At 48.2% G+C, this 22,457-nt stretch overlaps 1 protein-coding gene and 1 long non-coding RNA gene across 2 annotated transcripts in view; one reads left to right on the top strand and one right to left on the bottom strand.

The window, feature by feature from the left end:
- KRT80 (keratin 80) overlaps nucleotides 1-15,950 on the top strand; it is a 25,454-nt gene extending 9,504 nt beyond the window's left edge. The window contains exons 3-9 of the mRNA XM_038378946.2: nucleotides 1,513-1,573; nucleotides 3,579-3,674; nucleotides 9,454-9,618; nucleotides 10,069-10,194; nucleotides 11,374-11,594; nucleotides 12,529-12,584; nucleotides 12,673-15,950. Of these exons, the coding sequence (XP_038234874.1) occupies nucleotides 1,513-1,573; nucleotides 3,579-3,674; nucleotides 9,454-9,618; nucleotides 10,069-10,194; nucleotides 11,374-11,594; nucleotides 12,529-12,584; nucleotides 12,673-12,905 (958 nt within the window). The 3' untranslated portion in view covers nucleotides 12,906-15,950. The remainder of the gene's footprint in view (nucleotides 1-1,512; nucleotides 1,574-3,578; nucleotides 3,675-9,453; nucleotides 9,619-10,068; nucleotides 10,195-11,373; nucleotides 11,595-12,528; nucleotides 12,585-12,672) is intronic.
- On the bottom strand, nucleotides 13,602-22,457 carry LOC122458355. The gene is made up of 3 exons (XR_006278363.1): nucleotides 22,240-22,457; nucleotides 19,890-20,014; nucleotides 13,602-13,736 (listed from the first exon to the last, which is right to left on the bottom strand). It is a non-coding gene; the product is annotated as an uncharacterized LOC122458355 (long non-coding RNA).

Genomic DNA, 22,457 nt, shown 5'->3' with positions numbered 1-22,457 from the left:
ACCAGTGGGTCCCCAACGTGGTGCCCTTGGGCGCCATGGCATCCGCCGGGGCATTTATGTGCGCCCGCCTACTGACAAGGGAGCGCTTCTGCCAGACAACCCGCCGCCAAGGAGCGTGGCGGCTGGACAACCTGCCACCAAGAAGCAGCAACGCCAAGAAGCGTCGCCACCAAAATGCCGTTGCTTTTCGGCGGCATTTTGGCAACTGGTCATCTGGCACCTGCCACACTCTTCTGGGAACATGAATATGAATATGCAACAGAAAAGTTGGGGACCACTGCATTAGACATTCCAGTTTCCAAGTATCACCACCAGCGCCACTCATTATGGGGAGGAATGGTTATGAAAACCAATACCTCAGTAAAACAAAAAGGGTTCTCCCGATCCCAAAGGACCAAGCCCCGGACCCAGGTCAATATACAAGTCAGATCTTACCCACAAATCACATTGCCAATCCTTTAGAATCTAAAATCTAAAGGTTTATTCATAAAAAGAAAGAAATATAGATGAGAGCTAGAATTGGTTACATGGAGTCAATCACATAAAGTCATGGCAAAGTTCTGGTTCAGGCTTGTAGCAGTGATGAGATAAACTGCAGGTTCAAATCAAGTCTCTGGAGTACATCCACAGCTGGGTCATTCAGTCCTTTGTTTAGAGCTTCAGTTTGTAGCAAGATTCCTCCAGAAGTAAGAAGCAGGATTGAAGACAAGATGGAGGAGCTGCAGCTGCCTTTTCTAGTTCTTTTGCCATGTGGCTTGTAATTCCTTTGTTCCAAACACAAGCCACCCAGCACATGGCATGAAAAAACCTTAGAGTTCGGTCCATAGGCATATCCCTGCACACCTTGCTGAGTCACAAGGTGTATCTGCCTTCTCTCAATGGGTCAATTGTATAGCTGATAGTCCTTAATGGGCCATCAAGCAGGCTAGGCAGTGGTGTCGCCACATTGTCTGGGGTGTCACCCAGAAGCATAGCACAAGTTTGAAATACAGACAGTATAGAGCCAATACTTATAACTTTAAATACAACATGATACATGCATTCAGATAGCATAATCATAACCAGCAAATCATAACCCTGGTTGCACCAATGATCTATACAGTCACTGTTCATGTCAATAACTTCACAAAAGGGTTACCATCATTTCCTTTAAATGGCCCTTTATCTTTCCCACTCTGATGGAAGTTGAAGGAAGGCTGCCACTGTTGGGGTGGGTTGGGTTGTTCCCTTTTGAGAGAGGCAAATGGGGAATTTGGTCCCCTGGATGCAGAGTGGTCCAATGAGGAGACCATTGGCCTAGGGTTCAGAAGATCTTGGTTCTATTTCTAGCTGGACCAGCAACTTCCCCTCCCACAGTTTGTCTATTCCAATTATAAGCTGTCTGGGGATCATTGTGATTCTTAGAGATGTATTGGTACAAGAGGTGTTAAACAAAGCGACCTGCAAGATCTCCAATACAGGATTTAGCTAAGCCCTGCCAGGTTTCACTCCAACCTGCTTCTCTCTCCGTAGATACGAGGATGAAATACGTAAACGGAGTGGCATGGAATTCACCTTCACGGAGCTGAAAAGGGTAAGAGGCCATTCATCTTCACAGCTGTATAAAGGGCTGCGTGCCCATCTATGGAGAAGATGCACCTGCAGTGGAAGGAGTGTCTAGTGGTTAGGGTCCTAGCATGGGCTCAGGAGATCTGGATTTGCGTCTCTGCTCTGCCACAGACTTGCTGAGTGGCCTTGAGCAATGCATATAGTCTTTCTAGTGCAGGGCCTCAAAGATACTGTATTTAGGTGCTTAACGCCCACTGATATCAAAGGAAGTTAGATGCCCAGATTTCTTTGAGGACCTGGGCCTCAGATCTCTGTGAAATGGGAATAGTAGCAGCATGATGAGGTGCGCAGCTACTACCTTCACGGGGGCCAGGTAAGCACCAATAAGAGGGTTGGGTTGGCTCTGTATTTGCATGAGAGACCTGCCCCTATAGGCAATCTAGAGCCTGGCTACCCAGCACAAAAAGACCAGCAGCCATGAGCTGCAGAGCCCAGGTCAACTGCCTGCAGAGCTAAAATAGACTTTCAAGCCTTGGCTCTGAAACCTTGAAAGGGGGGAGGCGACTCAGGACCCAGGCTCCAGCCCAAACCTGAACATCTACATGGTCATTTTTAGCCCCGCAGCCTGAGCCGCACAAGCCCTAACCAGTTGACCTGGGCTCTCTTGCTGTGTAGCCATTCCCCTACAGTGATAAAGGCAGGGGGGTTATAGGCTCAGTAGATGACAACCTGGGCCATGAGGACCATAGTCTGGTGGAGGTGATGTATTTTGAAATGAACCGTAGAAAAATGAGGACCTGAGCACCTGTGGTTGCTCAAGACCCTAAGTTTTTGCACCAAATGCTGTGGAGTATTAGCTGCCGTGTCTTGGCCAAATTCTATTAGGCAAGATTCCGGTACAGTTTCAGTTGCATATACCATGGGGTCTCAGCCTGGGGTCATGATCCAGTAGGGTCACAAGGATGGGTCGTAACCACCTTCCCTTCAGCGGCACCCTGAAACATTTCTCTACATGTGGTCACAGTACGCAAAGGTTGAAAACAAGTGGCAGACAGTATTCTCCTTTACTCCCTGTGAAATGTAGTGCAGCCAGGCCCTGCTAAACAGCCACCTTGTTCCACCCCAGAGGTAGCTGCACTTGTGATGAGTGAATGGAAATCAATTGTTGTGTAGGTGGGTTTGGAATCTTTGGCAAGGAAAGATAGGGTGTTATGAGCTGTGGGGAATGCTCACCATGTTCTCTGTGTGTGTATATCAATCTGCCCTCTGTTTTTTCCACCAAATGCATCCGATGAAGTGAGCTGTAGCTCACGAAAGCTTATGCTCTAATAAATTTGTTAGTCTCTAAGGTGCCACAAGTACTCCTTTTCTTTTTTCATAAATGATTGTTATGGTTAATTACAAGTTGTTCCCAAGCATGCTCATGGCCTGGTAAGGGCAGTTTGTGCGACTTTTGTTTATTGCATCAGTGTTTTCAACAATCTCTGCTTTTCCTTATGATTAAAAGATGACTGTTTATGGGCCAGTCCTGCTTGTTTCCTTTTATGGAATGGCTATTAGCCATGATGGGCAGGGATGGCGTCCCTAACCTCTGTTTGCCAGGAGCTGGGAATGGACGACAGGGGATGGATCACTTGATGATGACCTGTTCTGTTCATTCCCTCTGGGGCACCTGGCATTGGCCACTGTCAGAAGACAGGATACTGGGCTAGACAGACCTTTGGTCTGACCCAATATGGTCATTCTTATGTTCTATGCCCCATCTCCTTTCATGCACTCAGGCACTAACAAAAAGAAATTCTACCTAGAGGTCTTCTTCTCATATCACCCAACCTTAATGGGAGCAGCAAAACAGGGTCCCACCAGCAACATCCACCATCCTGCAGAATGGATGGATAGTATCCCCAAAGGACACTGCTTTCTCCCAGGACTGGGTAATCAGTGCACAATGGAGAAGATCTCTTGCCCCAACAGAGCCCAACGTACAGACCATCTGTTAGTAGCACTGATATGTCTTCCTTGCCCCACAGGATTTAGACGCTGGTTGCATACATAGAACCGAGCTTGAGGTCAAACTGCATGGGCTTCAAGAGTTGATGGAGTTAAAGAAAGCCGTATACGAGCAGGTAAGAAGCAACAATAAGACCAGATGCCTAAGTGTGTGCAACAAGGCTGGTGGAGCTTGGCGAAATGTTTCAGCTAAATACTTTCTTTCTGGTGAAAAATGCAGTTTTGGCAGCACCAAAAAGTCAGGTGAATTTGTGTCCATTGTGCCGCATTGTTTGGTTTTTGGGGGACGGAGGCGGGGGAGGAATGAAAAGAAAAAAGAAATCTGAAAAAGTCTGACAGATTTCACGGCCGTGTTTGTGAACTCATTGGGATTTTTCCGTTTGAAATGACTTTTTCTTTCAAAATTTCCTTTCGTTTTACGTTTTCAACATCCACTGAATAGAACAAACTACCTCTGTGAATATGTCTGCAATAAAAAACTAATGGCACTAAGTCTTAGAACCTGGGGAGCTGACTCGGGCTCCGGCGGCTACCAATTGCAGTGTAGATGTTCGGCCTCAGGCTGGAGCTGGGGATCTGAGACCCTCCGCACTCTCAGGGTCTGAGAACCTGGGCTCCAGCCCAAGCCCAAAAGTCTACACCAGTGTTCCCTCTAATTTTTGACAGGCCGTGTGCGCAAAAAATTTCTTCTGTGCAAATTTTTGACAAGCCGTTTGCGCCAAAAATTTCTTCTCTGTAAATTTTTGTGCGCATGGTGTTTTGCCGTGTGCGCGGGGTTTAGGATCAGCTTAGAAGGAACAGTGGTCTACACTGCAATTCTATAGCCCCGCAGCCCAAGTCAGCTGCCCCGGGCCAGCCCTGGCCATGCCATAGGTCTCTTATCACAGTGTAGATGTAGCCTGTGTCATTTTCGTAACAGGGTGCTGTTAAGGGAAATAGCTCAGCGAGATTCAAAGGAGGGGGATTAAGGCATATTAGCATCAAAAGAATGGCATCAGCAGTTAAGCTAGCTAAGATGATTTTACAAGCCCAGTGCTGCAAGGCATATACTTGTCTCCAGCTGGGATTGGGAGGGAATCCTCAATCAGCACCCTTATCTGCCACTCCCCTATGGTATATTGTAACAGAACAGGTGCCTTCTAACCCTGTTCAGCCTTCCTCCGAAACACCCGGAACAGGCCGCTCTCCAAGGAATGGGCCCAGCCGTTCCATTTCAGAAGCATGCTGAGCGACAATCGCCTTCAGACTCGCACCGGGTGCGCGGCACCCATCAGCCACCTGCCGACCAGCTGCTCAGCAGCGGGTGGGAGGCGTTGGGGGGAGGGGGAAGAGCGGGGGCAGGAATAGGTGGAGCAACGGCGAGGCATGTTCAGGGAGGAGAGGGGCCAGGTGGGAAGAGGCGGAGCAAGGGTGGGGTCTTGGGGGGAAAAGATGGAGTGGGGGTGAGGCCTCGGGGCAGAGCGGGGGTGGAGCACCCACCCACAAAGAAGAAAGTCAGCACGGTAATAGCACAGCCTCCAAATCAATGAATTGACACAGAGAATGCAGCCGATTCACAGTTGCATGGTGCCTGATGTACCATTGGACAAGGCCATGCTTTTCGACAGTAAAGCTCCAAGTGCTTTACAAAGCAGACCAGTATATTTATCCCTGTTTTATAGGTGGGGTGCACTGGGACTAAAACCCAGGTTTCCAGAGGGTTAGACCTGTGTCCTAGCCACTAGACCATACTGCCTTCTGAATGACTTTATAAACTGCCAGGCTGTCTCCCTGTGCTGACTGCACTGCTGGAAAAGAATGTAATAGAGATGGGAGGAAGCCGTCCCTATGCGCTGCAGCACCTACTGGCCTGGCTGTATGTGACCCTCGCTATGTTCCCAGCTTCCTCTTGAATTAGTTTCTGTTGAGCTTCCCACTGTTGACTTTGGCAGCCTGTTGTATTCTTTAATCCACCCTTCATGCAAAGAAATTATACCTGCCCCGGCCGTTCTGCAGACTGAGCCTGTATTCAGCTTAAGCCACTTTCCTAGCAACCCTTGTGGAGCTATTTGACGTCAAGGATCTTGTTTCCTGGATCCCTCACTTTGTCTCCTCTTTTCCAAAGCTACAGGGGCCAAGGGAACAAATCTTTCTTCTATGGCAAGAGATATGGGGGAAGGTCTTTAAGGGTATGTCTACACTGCATTGTAAACTGGGGTCTGGAGGACCGGGATTGTGTTTCCAAGCCCACGCTTGAGTGTCCACACTGAATTGTAAACCTGGGTTTACAATTGCTGGATCCGGCTCTCACAGTCATGTTAACACATCCACACTATTCTGCCTAGATCTTCTGCCTTGAGTCTTCAGCTAGAGTTGTGTCCACACTGAAGAATGACAGGACTTGGACCTGAGCCCCAGCTGGACTTGTGCTCTGATCTATCCCCCTAGCAGGGTCACAGGACATGGGTCATGAGTGCTTGCTGACTCAAGTCAGACTCATTTGTGTGTGGACAGGAGGAGGACTTGGGCGTAAACCTACAGGAGAACTTGGGCTTAGTGTGTGGTTTAGACATACCCTAACCACTTTATACATCTGTTGTGCATAGTTTTTCCCTGGTACAATTCAAAATTGATAGTGAAAGGTCCCTTTAACATCATTATAATGTTTTCTGGAACTTCCATTGTAATTTACAGAGGTTTTTTGTTAGGCCTGCTGTTCCGGTAAATCTGGATTAGTGGTTAGAGCAAGGGGAAGTCAGGACTTCTGGGTTCTTTCCCCAGCTGTGGGAATAGAGCCTAGAGCGAGTGGGACTTGGGAGGCAAGATTCCTGCGTTCTATTTCAGCCTCCAGAAGTGTACTCTACTGGGAGAGAACAACTTCGTTCTCTTCTAAATGAAAAGCTTTCCTTTGGAATTGATTTGTCAAAAGGTCAGGAAAAACCACACAAAAAATTGAACATGAAATAATCCCCCTTTTTGAACCACCCCAGTCCTCCCTGAGGTAACTGATACACAACCTAGCTCCTAGTTTGAATTGGTTTCCTCCATTATTCTGTAATGACAGCCGCACTAGAAGAAAAGTTCTTGGGCACGATTCTGCTCTCACGTCTGTTTCATAGACTTGTAACTCCATGTACCTGATTCTGCTTGTCTTTATAACAGTGGCAGTCACAGGTAACACTGGTTTCAGAGTAGCAGCCGTGTTAGTCTGTATTCGCAAAAAGAAAAGGAGTACTTGTGGCACCTTAGAGACTAACAAATTTATTAGAGCATAAGCTTTCGTGAGCTACAGCTCACTTCATCGGATGCATTATGCTCTAATAAATTTGTTAGTCTCTAAGGTGCCACAAGTACTCCTTTTCTTTTTACAGGTAACACTGGGGAGTTACTCCTGATTTATACTGGCATGAATTGAAAAGAATCAGGCCCTCTATGCATAGAAACTGCTCCAGCATATGAAATTTACATGTGTTCTCCCACATTAACCTTTCCTCTAACAACCCCTATAAATTTACCTGGGGATCAAGCCTCAATGGGGAAGAAATACACTTAAAATCCTGTTTAATGGAAAGAGATGTCACCAATAACAGATAAATCATCCATCCAGTTCCAATCATTGTTCCCCCAATCAGGGAGAGGAAACGCAAACAAAGCCATAAGTGCCCTACCTTCTAGGAAAGCCTTCCATACAAAGGGCCACAAAAGCATGGAATAAAAGAACGTTGACAGACACAAAAGGCCAAAAATGCAGAGTTATTGTAAAGGGGTAAATCAGGAGTAACCCCATTGAAGTCAGTCATGTTACACCAGCATAAGAGGAGAATGATACCTACAGTGAGATGCAGAGTAAGAAAAAGGATTATCGGGCATTCCATTAGCTCACAATCCCTTCAGGTTTGGTCTTGTCCGAGTACCAATGGCACAGGAGTGTGTGGTTTCCTAGTATAGATTAGGGTGTCTTTTTTTGATTTGCTGAGCCATGTCTGCATCTGTTCTCACTTCCCCTTAGTCATCAAGAACAAACACCCCAGAGTCAGGAGATGCAACATGCGTATACTGGCTGAGGTGTGCATACCACTACTGCCCAGTGTTGGATGGAGTCACACCTTCTCATGTGCTGGAGAAGGCATAAGACATATAGTCCCCATTTACCCTTTGGGTGGCGGCTTAATATTGAGTGGTGGACAATGGAGATCCCCCTTTAGTTGGGCTGTATGCCCAGAGAAGAGCGTCTTAGTCAGCTGCTAGACACTGTAATCATGAGACGGTCGCAACCCCATACCACTGACCGTTTCCTCACGGAGAGCATATATCACCAAGGACACATGGCCACTTTAGCTTTGCAACAGGTGCAGGCGCCCCACTGCCCTCTATTGGATGGCAGGCGTGTGTCATAGGCCATATATTGTCAGGAGCTAATTGCGATTCTTCTTAAGTGCTCGGGGTCCTTTGCTGCAGCATGTGGACCCACGTTCTCTCTATAGCATTGGTATGGAGTCCCAGGGGGCCGGGCTGTACAGTCCAGAGTCAGCTCTGAAGTCTGTGGACAGCCACAGTATGTCAGCAGGTATCTGGCACAAACTAGGTAGCTAAGAACATAAGAGTGGCCATACTGGGTCAAAGCAACGGTCCATCTAGCCCAATATCCTGTTGTAGCAGATCGCTGACCCACTGGCACAGCACCTCCTGCTGGTCAATCAAGAATCAGCTCTTCAGCCTCAGAGTACCCTCTGCTAGCCAGAGTCTCACCTGCCACAGGCCCCACATCCCTCCCGGACCCCATTGCCCTCTTATCTTGGGATGCTGCCCCACAGTAGCACCCCCCACACTCTGGGTCTCCCCTCCCAGGGAACCCCCACCCTCTATGCCCACCTTGCCTCAGTGGCTTGTCATCATCTAGCCCCCTTTCTCTGGGGCAAACTGCAGTCTGTAATGGCCACTCATCACTGGCCATGGGATTGGACCAGCTGCCTCTGCCTCTGCCTCTGCCTCTGCCTCTGCCCAGGCTGCACCTCTGCAACCCCAGGACCTCCTTAGGCAGTTGCCAGGCTGGAGCAACCCAGCACCGCTCTGCTTCAGGTACCCTGAGCTCCCAGGCAGCCAGGTCCTTCTCACTCCAAAGCTAGAGAGAGACTGACTGCCTTCTGGCCCTGCAGTTCTTTTATAGGGCCCAGCCTGGCCCTGATTGGCTGCCTCTTCTTATTGGCTCTCAGCCCCAGCCCTCTCCAAGGGCTGGCTTTCAACCCTTTCAGGGCCGGAGCGGGGTGATCGCCCCGCTACATCTGTCTTCCAACAGTGGCCAGAACCAGATGTTTCAGAGGGAATGAACAGAACAGGGCAATTATCGAGTAATCCACCCCCATCATCCAGTCCCATCTTTTGGCAGTCAGAGGCTTAGAGAGCGTGGGGTTGGGTCCCTGAACATTTTGGCTAATAGCCATCAATGGACCTCCATGAGCTTTTTATATACTTGTGGCCTTCGCAGCATCCCCTGGCAATGAGTTCCACAGCTCTCAGATTAATTCACACCTCCTTGGCCCTACCCCACGGGCCCACTGTAGATGAGCATGGTGTCTGGGTATTGACATGACCACAAACTCTTGCTAAATCAACCAATACGCACATAGTGCTGCACATAATTTTGCCCAGGATAGGGGGGAATTTGAAATCCCAGCAGTGGTCAAACCCACAGCCACTATTCTGAGCCCCAGCCCAAACCCGAGGGAGATTGGTTGAATTAAGCAGGACACCAGAGCCAAACCACTCCATGGTGGGGTTTGCAAACCTGAGTCTTGACTTATGAAAACTTCCCACCCCCCAGCAGTGTACAGGAGGGATTGGGCTGGCCACGCACAGCTGACTGTAACCTTGCTTCCTACGTATCCGCTCAGTTCTCCTCTCCTTCCCGCGATCCAGGAGCTTCAGGAACTGCTGGCGGAAATCAAGGACATCTCAGTCGTCATAGGGATCGATAACAGATGCAACCTTGACCTGAGCCACATCGTGGAGGAAGTGAGGGTGCAGTATGAAGCCCTCGCTTTCAGGAGCTGGGAGGAGGCAGAAGCCCTTACCTGGAGCAAGGTATTCAGCTCTCTCTCATGGGAGACACGCCGCAAAGCCGTTGGTGCGGGGGAGCAGGAGAGAGCCGGCCTAGAAACCATGGGGATCAGTGAGCGGTAGATAGACAGCGAGGTGGTGGAGAAAGAAGGGGGAGCAAGGGGAAGTGAGAGAGAAGGAAGAGCTAGACAGAGTCTGATCTGGCAAGGGGGTTGGGCTAGCTCAGTGATTTGAGCATTGGCCTGCTAAACCCAGGATTGTGAGTTCAATCCTTGAGGGGGCCATTTAGGGGTCTGGGGCAAAAATTGGGGATTCGTCCTGCTTTGAGCAGGGGGTGGGACTAGGTGACCTCCTGAGGTCCCTTCCAACCCTGATATTGAACCCAGCACCCGCGAGGGACCAGCTCCCTGCAGAATTCCAGGCACGGCTGCAAGGTGGGGAGGGGGGTGACTCTGTCTCAACTCTTCCCTGCAGCTGAACGAAGGAGCCACCCACTCTGCCACGTACAGGGACCAGCTCTTCAGCAGCCGGCGGGAGATTGCGGAGCTGACCATTCACATTCAGAAGCTGAGGTCCTCCATCGTGTCCCTGAAGAGCCAGGTGAGGCCGGGAGGCTTGGGAGAGGGGGAACCTCGGGCATTGGAAACACAAGAGAAACGGCAGGCCCCCCCCTCCAGGTCCGAGCCAGGTGCCCGCGCACACCCATCACTCCCCACTTGGGATGAGTCTGCCAGGGGAGTCTCTTGTTATTCTCTGTGTTACTCCGGCACTTACAGGCCTCAAGTGAGATCAGGGCCTCGTCATGCCAGGCATTGCACAGACACGCAGTGGGAGACAGTCCCTGCCCCCAAAGAGCTCACACTCTAAATAGCCTAAGGGTGGGAGGGGAAACTGAGGCAGAGAGAGGGGCTGTGATTTGCCAGTGATTTGCTGTGGAGAGGACCATGGGGATGGAGGTGGGAGAGGGCTTTGGGGGGCAGTGTCATGGGAGAGGATTATGGAGGGAGAGTGGGGGTGGGGGATCTCATGGGGTGGGGGGTTATGCAGGGAGAGTGGGGGTGGAGATATCATGGGGTGGGGGTGGGAGAGGGCTATGGAAGGAGTGGGGTGGGGATGTTATAGGGTGGGGGTGGGAGAGGGCTATGGAGGTAGGGGGGTGGGGATGTCCGGGGGTGAGGGTGGGGTGGGAGAGGGCTATAGAGGTAGGGAGGTGGGGATGTCCTGGGGTGGGGGGTTATGGAGGGAGAATGCGGGTGTGGGATATCATGGGGTGGAGATGGGGGAGGATTATAGAGGTTGCATTGGGGGAGAGGTATAGAGGGCGAGTGGGAGGGGGTATGGGGGAAGATCGGATGAAGGTGGGGGCAGATGTGACATGAGGAGAAGTCAGGGGAGAACGGTTATTGGGGGAGGGGGGAAGATATATTATGGGTGGAGGGAGGTTGATGGAGGCAAAAAGCACTTGGAGAAAATAGCTGCTGGCCCGTCTGGCTGTTTCTAAAATGTGGGGAGTCTCGCACAAGTAGTAACTCGAACACTTCAGACCCCCACCCCCCTCACCCCCCCATAGACTCACTGCAGCAGCAGCAGCAGCCCCCAGAGCTCTTCATTTATGCTCCAGGCCGAAAAGCACCCAGAGATCAACTGAGGCCGAGAAAGCCTGTGCAGAAAACCAGGGGTGTGGAACCCTAGTCATGGGCTGGGGGGGCAGGAGCTGTCCATCTGGCTCAGCACCCACTACCCACCTAACAGCGCTTCCCTTCCCCTTCGCTGCCCCAGTGCCTGCATTTGGAAGGGGACATCAAAAAGGCTGGGGGAAACGGCCAGCTCGCTCTCCAGGATGCTGAAGCCAAGCTAGCCGAGCTCCAGGAAGCCCTGCGGAAAGGCAAGGCGGACATGGCCAGCTTGGTGAAGGAGCATCACGAGCTGATGAACATCAAGCTGGCCCTGGACGTGGAGATCCTCACCTACAGGAAGCTGGTGGAAGGCGAGGAGAGCAGGTGGGTCAGGCAGACATGTGCAGGGGAAAGGACGTGCGTGAGCCTCCCAGGAGAAAACCAGGCTCCCAGCGCGTTCGTCTGGCTCTTTGAAGGCCGGGTCCAATGTCCTTTCATGTCAGTGGAGAAGCAGATCCTGAGCCTCATCCTTGTCTCTGCTGCCAGCCGAACCAAATCACTGGGCCTGAAACCTCCTATCCCAGATGTGGGCGTGTTCATATCTGGACCTGAACTCTGTGGCTTGGAGGCATCTCCAGATATAACACAGAAGGTGGTGGGGTAACCAAGCTGTGCAGTCAGCTACACCTTTGCAAACCCATTGGAGCACGGAGCAGGGGTTCCCAAACTGAGACATCTTGGGGTGGGGAGGAGGGCACACGGGAGAAATTTTGCAGTGGTGGATTTTATTAATTAATTTATTGCATTTCCAAAATAGGCTACTCAGACAAAGTGTTAAAACTCTGTGGGAACTTGTTATATAAAATGCGGGAGTTAATTCACTTCAGAATGTGCCAATGAGAACACAGATAGAGACACTAACGTACAGAGCCCTCACCTCCAATCACCGTACAGCGCGGGTTCAGTTGCCCAGCAACTGTCAAGTCTAACTCAGCTGGTTGATCTCGAAGGGGGTACAAGGGGAGCTGGTAGATCTGGAAGGGGGTATGCAGGTCAGTTGGTAGATCTGGAAGGGGGTATGCAATACTCTCTTGTGTAGAGTGTCAAATTCTGTCTTCACCTCCACCCACGTAACCCCATTCAAGTGGGGACAGTACGCAGGATCAGGTCCTACATCCATTTCCACCTATCTAACCTCCCTGAGGACAATCGGGTCACTATGCCCGGGTATAACATTGTTTGGGAGGGCAGTATTTTGCACAAGGGTCTGAAACTGTCTGTATTCCATAGCCTCTTAACGTCTGTCTTTACTTCCCAGCATGGAGTCACTGACGTGCCCTGTCGTTAGCAGCATCCACTCCAGCCCACGGCACTGTAAGCATTTATTACTATAGCTTGATGAAAGCAGCAGCTGTAGGAAAAATAAATGCCAAGCCCCTACTCTCATCTCCTTTCCCTGCAGTTTCATGCATCTCCAGCTTCTTGGGGTCTTCCCAGCTGGCTTCTCAAGTGAAGGGCAATTCTACCGATGGGGTGACCCAAAATGGAGCAGTGGCAAAAGCCGTCCTCACCAGGAGCCAGAGCAGCGGCTCAGCAACTTGGGATGCAGAAGGACGGCCCAGTGGGGCACGTCCAAAGCATCGCTTGCTGTCTGATGAAGAACACAGCCATGAGGAGTCAATCCCTGCGGAATAGATGCCAGACAGGTTGGCAGCTGCGCCTGAACGAGACCAGAATGCCTTCTCCTGAAGCCTGATTCTTGCCAACATCTGCGGGGCCAAGAATGGGAATCAACTTCAAACCAGCTCTTCCCAGCGTTTACGTCTTCCCATCTCCAGCACTGGTTAGAAGCAGGACTCCCAACCTGGCAGAATGCTCTTTGAACGTGCCCAATTCTCACGCCAGCCCCGACAAACTCGTCCTGATCCTACCTCCCTGAGGTGGGGCTCATAAGGCTTAATTCATTGATGTGCTTTGAGATCTTCAAACAGAAAGCTCCGCAGAAGGAGAAAGTGTTATTACTTAGTCTCCACGATGGTAAACTGAAGGATAGTAGCAGCATAGTGGAAGGTAGAATGCAGGAGCCTAGTGGGTAGAGCTGGACTCAGGAAACCTGGGTTCTATTCCTGATTCTGCTGGGTGAGCTATGTCCCGCCTTATGCCTCAGTTTCCCCATCTGTGAAATGAGGATAATGCTATTTACCTCCTTTGCAGAGCGGTTTGAGATCTCAGTGCTAGCTAAGAGCTAAGTATTTTTAGTTATTTTACCAGTATTACCAAAAGATTTCTTGCTTTCTTTCTTGCTTTCATTCTTTGGTTTGTGCGGATTTGCGTTAGGGTCTCTTTCACCAGCTGATAATGTGGTGCGTGCGAACGGTCTCAGCCACATGAGTTGGCAGAGGCTGTGTTTGGTGACGTTTCACCACTGGCATTCTGGCTGCTCAGGGGAAACCGTTGTGTAGTCCCAGAATCCTCAGTCAAAGGCTTTCTTCCTATTGCTGGCAGGAACTCTATCTTGATGGTGTCCTTTAAAAATAAAATAAAATAATCGTGACCTCAGGTACACTGGTGTAAATCTGGAGCAACTCTGCTGACTTCAAAGGAGTTTGGCCCAGATTCTGATCTGAATTACAGTGCTGTAAAAACAGGTTTACTTCACCTGGGTCAATGGCGTGAGGGCCTGTCTTTAATCTCATTTCCACTCGCATAAACCCAGAATGACTCCAATAATTTAAACAGCAGGTTTATCCTAGTGTAATAGAGATCTTAAAAGAAACCCATACGTTTGTAAGTGTCCTCCTCTGTGTTGCTTGATAATGGCCATCCCTCCTGGTTTGGGGGAGGCGAAGCAGGTGCACTCTTCTCAATTGGACAGTAAAGCTAGATGGGTCAGTTTTATTTGCGGCTCATGGTGGGTCGAGGAGCCCAATTCGGCAAGGTGCCGAATTCTCCTCTATTAGATGCCTCAACCCAGCCCCTTGTATGGCTGGGTGCTCATGCAGGTGCCATAGGAAATCCCACTGCATGCTGGCTGTTAACGTAGCCTTTCAGGGCTGACCTCTGCACCCTTCAGAGAAGCAGCACAAGGCGGGACACCATTCAAAGTCCACTTAAGCAGGCTGAAGTAGACACAGTGCACGAGGGAGAATGTCATCCTCAGAGCTCATGGAGGCTACGAAAAACCCAACACGACTGTAAAAGACAAGCATTGATGGGGGGCGGGGGGGTTAGTTGTTATTTGTTCTGGGATATTTATTGGTTGTCATTTAAAGAGAATAATCAACATTATATATATATATATATATATATATATATATATATATATTTCATAACTTGCGATGTCGCTTTTAACTTAATTAACTAGATCCCCAGCTGGTGTAAATCAGCATTGTCCCATTGAAGTCAGTGGGGCATGCTAAATTTACACCAGCTGAGGATCTGGCCTAGTGTATATATTTATTTCCCTCTTGCACAGACTCAAGTATACACTGCATTCCACCGAGGGCCAAAGTCTACACAAAGCCAATGGGCTTGCTCTGGTGGCAATGAATCAATTGCAAGGCCCTTTTTGTATGGTTCTGTTACGCGTGTTGCAATATTTCCACGTTTCTGTAGGGTTGCCACCTGGCATGGCACCCGTGTAACCAGCGTGCTGTCTGTTCCGCACTATGACTGTGTTATTAAAGTATTATTCCAAGTGAGCATAGCTGTGTGGATCCTAGGATATTAGCAAGACCAGAGGAGTGAGGTCAGATTTTGTAATGGACCAGCTTTTCGTTGGTGGAAGGGGAGAGACAGGTTTTCGAGCATACTCAGAGCTGAAGAACAGCTCAGCAGAAACTCCAAAGTTTGTCTCTTTCTGACTTGCTTTGTCTCTTTCATAAAGTATTGAGAGGCGCGGAAGAGGGGAAAGGAGGGGGCGTGTCAATTATTTCCTTACAACGTCCTGACAGCTAAGACACAATCCTGCTCTCAGAAGCCAATTCCAACACCCGCTAGAAACAGTTCTTTGGGTATCAACTCACGTCAGTGGCTGGAGAGGAAAGCTGGCCTGGGGGCTCTGCAATCTGCTCTGCAATTGGCTTCTCGTGTGTGACCTGCGGCAAGTCGCTTAGTGTCTCAATCTTTCTGGGCTTCAGGTCTCCCTCTGTAAAATGGGGATCATCCCACTTCCCTACCCTGGCTGGGGTATGGTGAAGGCAAATACATTGGAGACGGTCAGGTACCATGGGAAAAGGGACCAAATGCGGAGCTAAGATCGAGCCAGCTCTGTCGGAAATCAGTTGGGTTTCACTCCCACCTTAGCCTTCTTGCTCATTCAACGAAGAGCCTCCCCAACCTTGACCAACACCAATAGCCCTTTATCTCTGCCCTAGATGGACACCCCTTTGCTTGGGGTAAAAAGGAAGCTCGGAGGAAACTGCCCTCTCCTTGGAAGGGGAGAAGAGAATGCAGCCTTTGCTCCGAGTGGCAGTAGGGTCCAGTGGCTAGACCAATGGGCTAGAACTCAGGAGAGGTGAGTTTAAGTCCAGATGTTGCCCCCGGCTAGCACAAGTTTCTCCACCTTTTCCCCTCCCTCCCTTTGTGTCAGCTATTTAGACTGTAAGCTCTTTGCGGCAGGGATTGTCTCTTACTATGGGTATGTACTGCACCTAGCACAATAGGGGCTTTATCGAGCTAGACACTGCTGTAATGAAAATAATAATAACAATCATAATAAATGTTATTCGTCTGGTTCAACCCTGAGCCTCTGATCATTCATAAAGTGATGCTAGACCCCTGAAGATTCAGGACTTCATGGTCCATGTATTTGATGGGCTACCCAATAACAGTAGCATGGGTGTTCTCAATCCATCATCCTCCAGCGTGCCGATCTAGAGTTTAGAAGGGAGGGAATCTTACCATTGCTCTGGCATTTGCTGGTACAAAATGTGTCTCCTGGAGAGACCCAGGGATCTGACCAGAGCTGGTGGAAAATTTGCTGTCAGAAAACGCTGATTCCATAAAATCAAAACATTTCATGGGAAGGTATCACTTCTGTCTAAATTTTCACAGGCAAGTCTAAAAACATTTTGTTCCGACAAGGTTGAAATGTTTCAACTTGTTGCTCTGTACCATAGATTACAGTTGAGCACACTAATCAAAAGGAAACATTTCAATAAGATCAACATGAATTTGTTTTGTGAAAAAATCTGACGTTTTTTCCGCCCAAGTTGCTATGAACCCAAATCGCACAATTTCCCATGGGACAGAAAGTCCCTATTTTGGCCAACTCTGGATTTCCCACCTCCCTGAAGTTTGTGTTTCCCTGAGATATGTGAAGAAATGTCATGTGGCTTTTGAGTCTGGTGGGCCCGTGCTAACTCTTCGGAAACAACTGTGGGACATCTCTTCTCCAACCCACTCCTCCTCCCTGCAAACTGCACCAACATCTCCCCACAAATAATAAAATTGCCCTCCTTTGCCAAGAGCAAGTTTGGGAACAACCTTGGCAAGGAAGCAGATTATTGCATCCTGAAGAAATACACACACAGAGAAATCAAGAAACCGTATGGGAAAGGTATACCAAACATGGGGGGTGACTGGAAGTGGATGTAGGGTGTAGCAACCTGGACTCCCACAGGACACTACTTAGCTCTCATTCGAGATACCACGGAACTTTTCATAAGAGTAGAGACTTCCCTACACACAAACTTGAACCAGTTTAATGAAGCAGCACTAACCCGTGTGGACACTCTTATTTCCCGTTTAGGAGTGGCTTATTAAGACTTAGCTTAAGCCTGTTCCTTATTGATTTATGTTCAACCAAATGACTCTTTGCTCCAACCAAAGTAAGTGTCCACACAGAACTTTTGCACTGGGTTAGCACCGTAAATTAGACCAGTACAACTTTACATATAGCCACGCCCTTGGGGTATTGGCCATGCTGTGCTGGCTCTATCCTAACTTGGGAAAGCAAATTCTATCTCCTGGGATATAATTTCCTTCTTTATATTATGCTCTAACCTGTAATGCCGTGTTGCTGTTTGCTGTTAAATAGCTGCTGTGTTCCACCCCAGAGGCAACTGCATTTCACAGATAGGCGGCGAGATCCCAGTATATCTCTTTGGTTCGTTTATTAATATCATGCAAAGTCTTTTTCTGGCTCTGGAGAAGCTCAGGGCAACATTTTCAGACGTGGGTGCCTGAAGCTAGGCACCAAAATCCATATTTAAGGAATCTAAATGAAAGTCTGAAAATCAGGCCCCGTTGATTTAGGCACCTTGCTGTGGAATTAAGAGCCTAACTTTAGCCACCCAAATGTCTTCAACATACCATCATCCCAAACAGAAAATGATATGTTGATTTTAACAGGGGAGCTGGGCCAAGAGGACTCAGAGGGGTAAGGAGGGTCTCCCACCAGCACTGACTCACCTGAGAGTTACCTTCACAGGTAGGGTTTTTATGCATCTGCTGACATCCTGTTTATTCGATTTTAGAATGTCTCCCAACATGGGGAGCAGCTGTCACGACTACTCTCCCTTGCACAATACCAGCAGCCTAGCTGCGATCAGAGCATGGAGCTTTTACTGGAATGATCGCATTCCTTCCTGGAAAGGTGAGGCCACCAGCCTTGCAAAGCACCTGCCCCACACATCTCTGCTCTGACTGCCCCCTGGAGCAGCAGTGCAAAGACTTCCCTCCTCTTGACTGGATCACTCGCCGTTACATGAGATGGGATGAACAATATCATGAAAGATGTAAGACCTGGTCTAAAGCCCTTTGAAAGCAATAGAAAGACCCCCTCATTCATTCCAGTGGGGCTGGAATCAGGCCCATGAATACTTGTTGTCTGTTTTGGCCTGTGGGGTTAGCCATTATTCGGAGCCTTTCCAGGTTACTTCCATTGGGAGGAGAAATCACTGATAGGCCAAAAAAAAAAAAAATAGTTTCAATGAATCGGCACTTTCCAATGAAACCAACGTTTTGTCGAAGAAGTTCCCCACCTGCTCTATTTTAATAAATAGTATAATTAGGCTGGAGAAAGGGAGAGAAAGCAAACATGAGACCTAGCCTTATGAATTCACCTGGGAGGTAGGAGATCCAAGGTACATCTACATGGGAATGAATGACCCACGGCTCAGGGTTGTATCCCTGACCATCTTGGTCAATAGCCATTGATGGACCGATCCTCCATGACTTTATCTAGTTCTTTTTTTTTTTTTAAAGCCAGCTCTACTTTTGGCCTTCACAACATCCCAAAGCAGTGAGTTCCACAGGTTGTGCATTGTATGAAGAAATACTTCCTTGTGTTTGTTTTAAACCTGCTGCCTATTGATTTCATGGGGCACTCCTGGTTCTTGTGTTATGAGAAGGAGTAACTAACACTTCCTGAGTCACATTCTTCATGATGTATAGACCCCTCTATCATATCCCCTCTCCCCCCTTAAGCACCTGGTTCCTAAGATGAACAGTCCCACTCTTTTTAATCTCTCCCAATGATTTTCTAGGGGCTTAAAAGTTAGACATGGTGATGCCCAGAAACTGTCACCCTGCCTACGTTTCTTTGTGAATCTACATCTCAGTGGCCCACTCTAGCAATTTAGCATGATTTACAGCAGCTGAAGGGCAATTTAGCATGAGTCTCACAATATTGAGTGCTTTTCATAAAGCCCCAGCTCCTGGAGTCAGGTGATGGCATAAGAATTACATTTTTAAAAAATAGTCTATTTCTAGCCCTTGTTCTGGCAGAGAAAAGCTGGAAAAGACTAAAGACTCTGACACTGGAAAGCAAATGAAAAGAACCCAAAATGTATTATTATTTTCAAAATACCATGATTTTTAAGCCAATCTCGTGACTTGTAATTTTTGAACGCTCTGGGGTAGCAGTACTGGGTGCTGTACGAACACATCAAGGGAAAGAGAGAAAAGCCCTGCCCTGATGCGCATGCAGTCTGAAGAGACAAGCAAGGCAACTGATCCCATTTTACAGATAGGGCACTGAGAGTATATCTGCACTGCAATGAAACACCCGTGGCTGGCCCATGTCAGCTGACTCAGGCTATGGGGCCGTTTAATTGCAATGTAGATGTTTGGGATTTCATGATGGGGTAGGTCCCAGAGCCCAAATGTCTACACCGCAATTGTACAGCCCCATAACCTGAGTCCCGCGAGCCTGAGTCAGCTGACACAGGCCAGCTGCAGGTGTCATTGCAGCATAGATTTACCCAAGGATGGCAAGGCCCAGATCCTAAAGACCTCTGCGAATCTGCACCTAAGTGACTTGCCGAAGGTGGCACAGGAATCTAAATCCAGTGCCTGACTAGAAACAAACTGCCTGCAAATGACACTGGAGGATTGTTCTGCATGGGAGGAAGCTTAACTAGCGCTGAGATAATTCATGGGCAAGGCATTACAAGCTGCTGGCAGGTCAGGCTGTCTCCCTGCCTCAGATGCTCACCATAACCCAGTCATTAATGAGCTGGCAGTACTGCAAGTCAACTGAAAGGCTGGCACAAAGGCACATTTCTGAGCTGCTAATGAGCAGCTCCTGTGCCAGTCATGCCAGAATTTCAGCAATTCGTATTTACTTGTTGGAACATCCCCAGCCGTCTGCAGTGTGCTGGGCTCCCTGCAGACACAGGGTCTAATGCTGATCTCACACCTGTTTCACCCTGGTCGCCTGGATGCAGGACTTACCGGGTGAGCATCTCTGGCCTGTGCTATGCAGGAGATCAGATTAGATAAACCGGTGGCCCCTTCTGGCCATAACATCTAGGAGTCTTCTTTGTCCTCACTTGATTGGAGAATTGCTAATATAGTTCCTATTTTTAAGAAAGGAAAAAAAAGTGATCCGGGTAACTACAGGCCAGTTAGTTTGACATCTGTAGTATGCAAGGTCCTGGAAAAAATTTTGAAGGAGAAATTAGTTAAGGCCATTGAAGTCAATGGTAAATGGGACAAAATACAACAAGGTTTTACAAAAGGTAGATCGTGCCAAACCAACCTAATCTCCTTTTTTGAAAAAGTAACAGATTTTTTAGATAACGGAAATGCAGAGGATCTAATTTACCTAGATTTCAGTAAGGCATTTGATACCGTGCCACATGGGGAATTATTAGTTAAATTGGAGAAGATGGGGATCAATATGAACATCAAAAGGTGGATAAGGAATTGGTTAAAGGGGAGACTGCAACGGATCCTACTGAAAGGCGAACTGTCAGGTTGGAGGGAGGTTACCAGTGGAGTTCCTCAGGGATCGGTTTTGGGACCAATCTTATTTAATCTTTTTATTACTGACCTTGACACAAAAAGTGGGAGTGTGCTAATAAAGTTTGCAGATGATACAAAGCTGGGAGGTATTGCCAATTCAGAGAAGGATCGGGATATTATACAGGAGGATCTGGATGACCTTGTAAACTGGAGTAATAGTAATAGGAGGAAATTTAATAGTGAGAAGTGTAAGGTTATGCATTTAGGGATTAATAACAACAATTTTAGTTATAAGTTGGGGATGCATCAATTACAAGTAACAGAAGAGGAGAAGGACCTTGGAGTATTGGTTGATCATAGGATGACTATGAGCTGCCAATGTGATATGGCTGTGAAAAAAGCTAATGCGGTTTTGGGATGCATCAGGAGAGGTATTTCCAGTAGGGATAAGGAGGTTTTAGTACCATTATACAAGGCACTGGTGAGACCTCACCTAGAATATTGTGTGCAGTTCTGGTCTCCCATGTTTAAAAAGGATGAATTCAAACTGGAGCAGGTACAGAGAAGGGCTACTAGGATGATCCGAGGAATGGAAAACTTGTCTTATGAAAGGAGACTTAAGGAGCTTGGCTTGTTTAGCCTAACTAAAAGAAGGTTGAGGGGAGATATGATTGCTCTCTATAAATATATCAGAGGGATAAATAAAGGAGAGGGAGAGGAATTATTTCAGCTCAGCACCAATGTGGACACAAGAACAAATGGGTATAAACTGGCCACCAGGAAGTTTAGACTTGAAATTAGACGAAGGTTTCTAACCATCAGAGGAGTGAAGTTTTGGAATAGCCTTCCAAGGGAAGCAGTGGGGGCAAAAGATTTATCTGGCTTTAAGATTCTACTCGATAAGTTTATGGAGGAGATGGTATGATGGGATAATGGGATTTTGGTAAGTAATTGATCTTTAAATATTCAGGGTAAATAGGACTAATCCCCTGAGATGGGATATTAGATGGATGGGATCTGAGTTACTATAGAAAATTCTTTCCTGGGTATCTGGCTGGTGAATCTTGCCCATATGCTCAGGGTTTAACTGATTGCCATATTTGCAGTCGGGAAGGAATTTTCCTCCAGGGCAGATTGGAGAGGCCCTGGAGGTTTTTCGCCTTCCTCTGTAGCATGGGGCATGGTTGACTTGAGGGAGGCTTCTCTGCTTCTTGAAGTCTTTAAACCATGATTTAAGGACTTCAATAGCTCAGACATAGGTGAGGTTTTTCGTAGGAGTGGGTGGGTGAGATTCTGTGGCCTGCGCTGTGCAGGAGGTCGGACTAAATGATCAGAATGGTCCCTTCTGACCTTAGTATCTATGAATCTATGAATCTATTTGCACCAAGATAAGAGCAATTGTTCATGATGGGATCCTTGGTTGCTATCCTCCTTTGATCATTTTCTCCTCCTTCATTAGAGTTGGTTTGACTTTAGAAATTTCACCAGAATGGGAAGAATGACATTTTTCATGGAGAGTTTTGTGAAATTTTCACTGGACTGGTCAAAAAAAAATATATATATATATATTTGGAAATTTCACAATTTTATCCGCCCCCTCTCCCTACCATTCTAGTTTTCACGATTCCCTCTCTGCTGATTCTTCTCCTGCCTTCAATTCACCACTCCTCTCAAGCTCTTCCTTCTGTCTCTCAGCAGCCTTCCGGGTTTTGTCCTTGACACCCCCCCGCCCCACCCTTGCCTCTGTACCTGGGTAACCTTTTGTGGCTTCCACTCTATGCAGATGAATCCCAAATCTACTTCCCCATGACTGAACTCCTTCCAGCTGCTCACTCACACATTCTGAGCCTCTTCCACATGTCTCCTTCGGGGATGTCCTCCAAACTTGCCAACCCAACTTGCCTTCCAAGCCTCCTTTCTCCATCACTGCTGGAAAATCTTCATCTCCCCATCCTGGCTCTGGCTCCAGCTCTGCGTTGCTCAAGATTCTTTGCTCTCCTCTCTCACGTTATATGGGATGTTCATGGGAAGGTGTGTGGCGTATTCAGTGGAAGG

The sequence above is a fragment of the Dermochelys coriacea genome, chromosome 20 (genome assembly GCF_009764565.3).
Source record: "Dermochelys coriacea isolate rDerCor1 chromosome 20, rDerCor1.pri.v4, whole genome shotgun sequence".
Classification (NCBI taxonomy): Eukaryota; Metazoa; Chordata; order Testudines; family Dermochelyidae; genus Dermochelys; species Dermochelys coriacea.
Note: the sequence above shows the minus strand (reverse complement) of the source record. Positions and strands in the feature narration are given on the sequence as shown.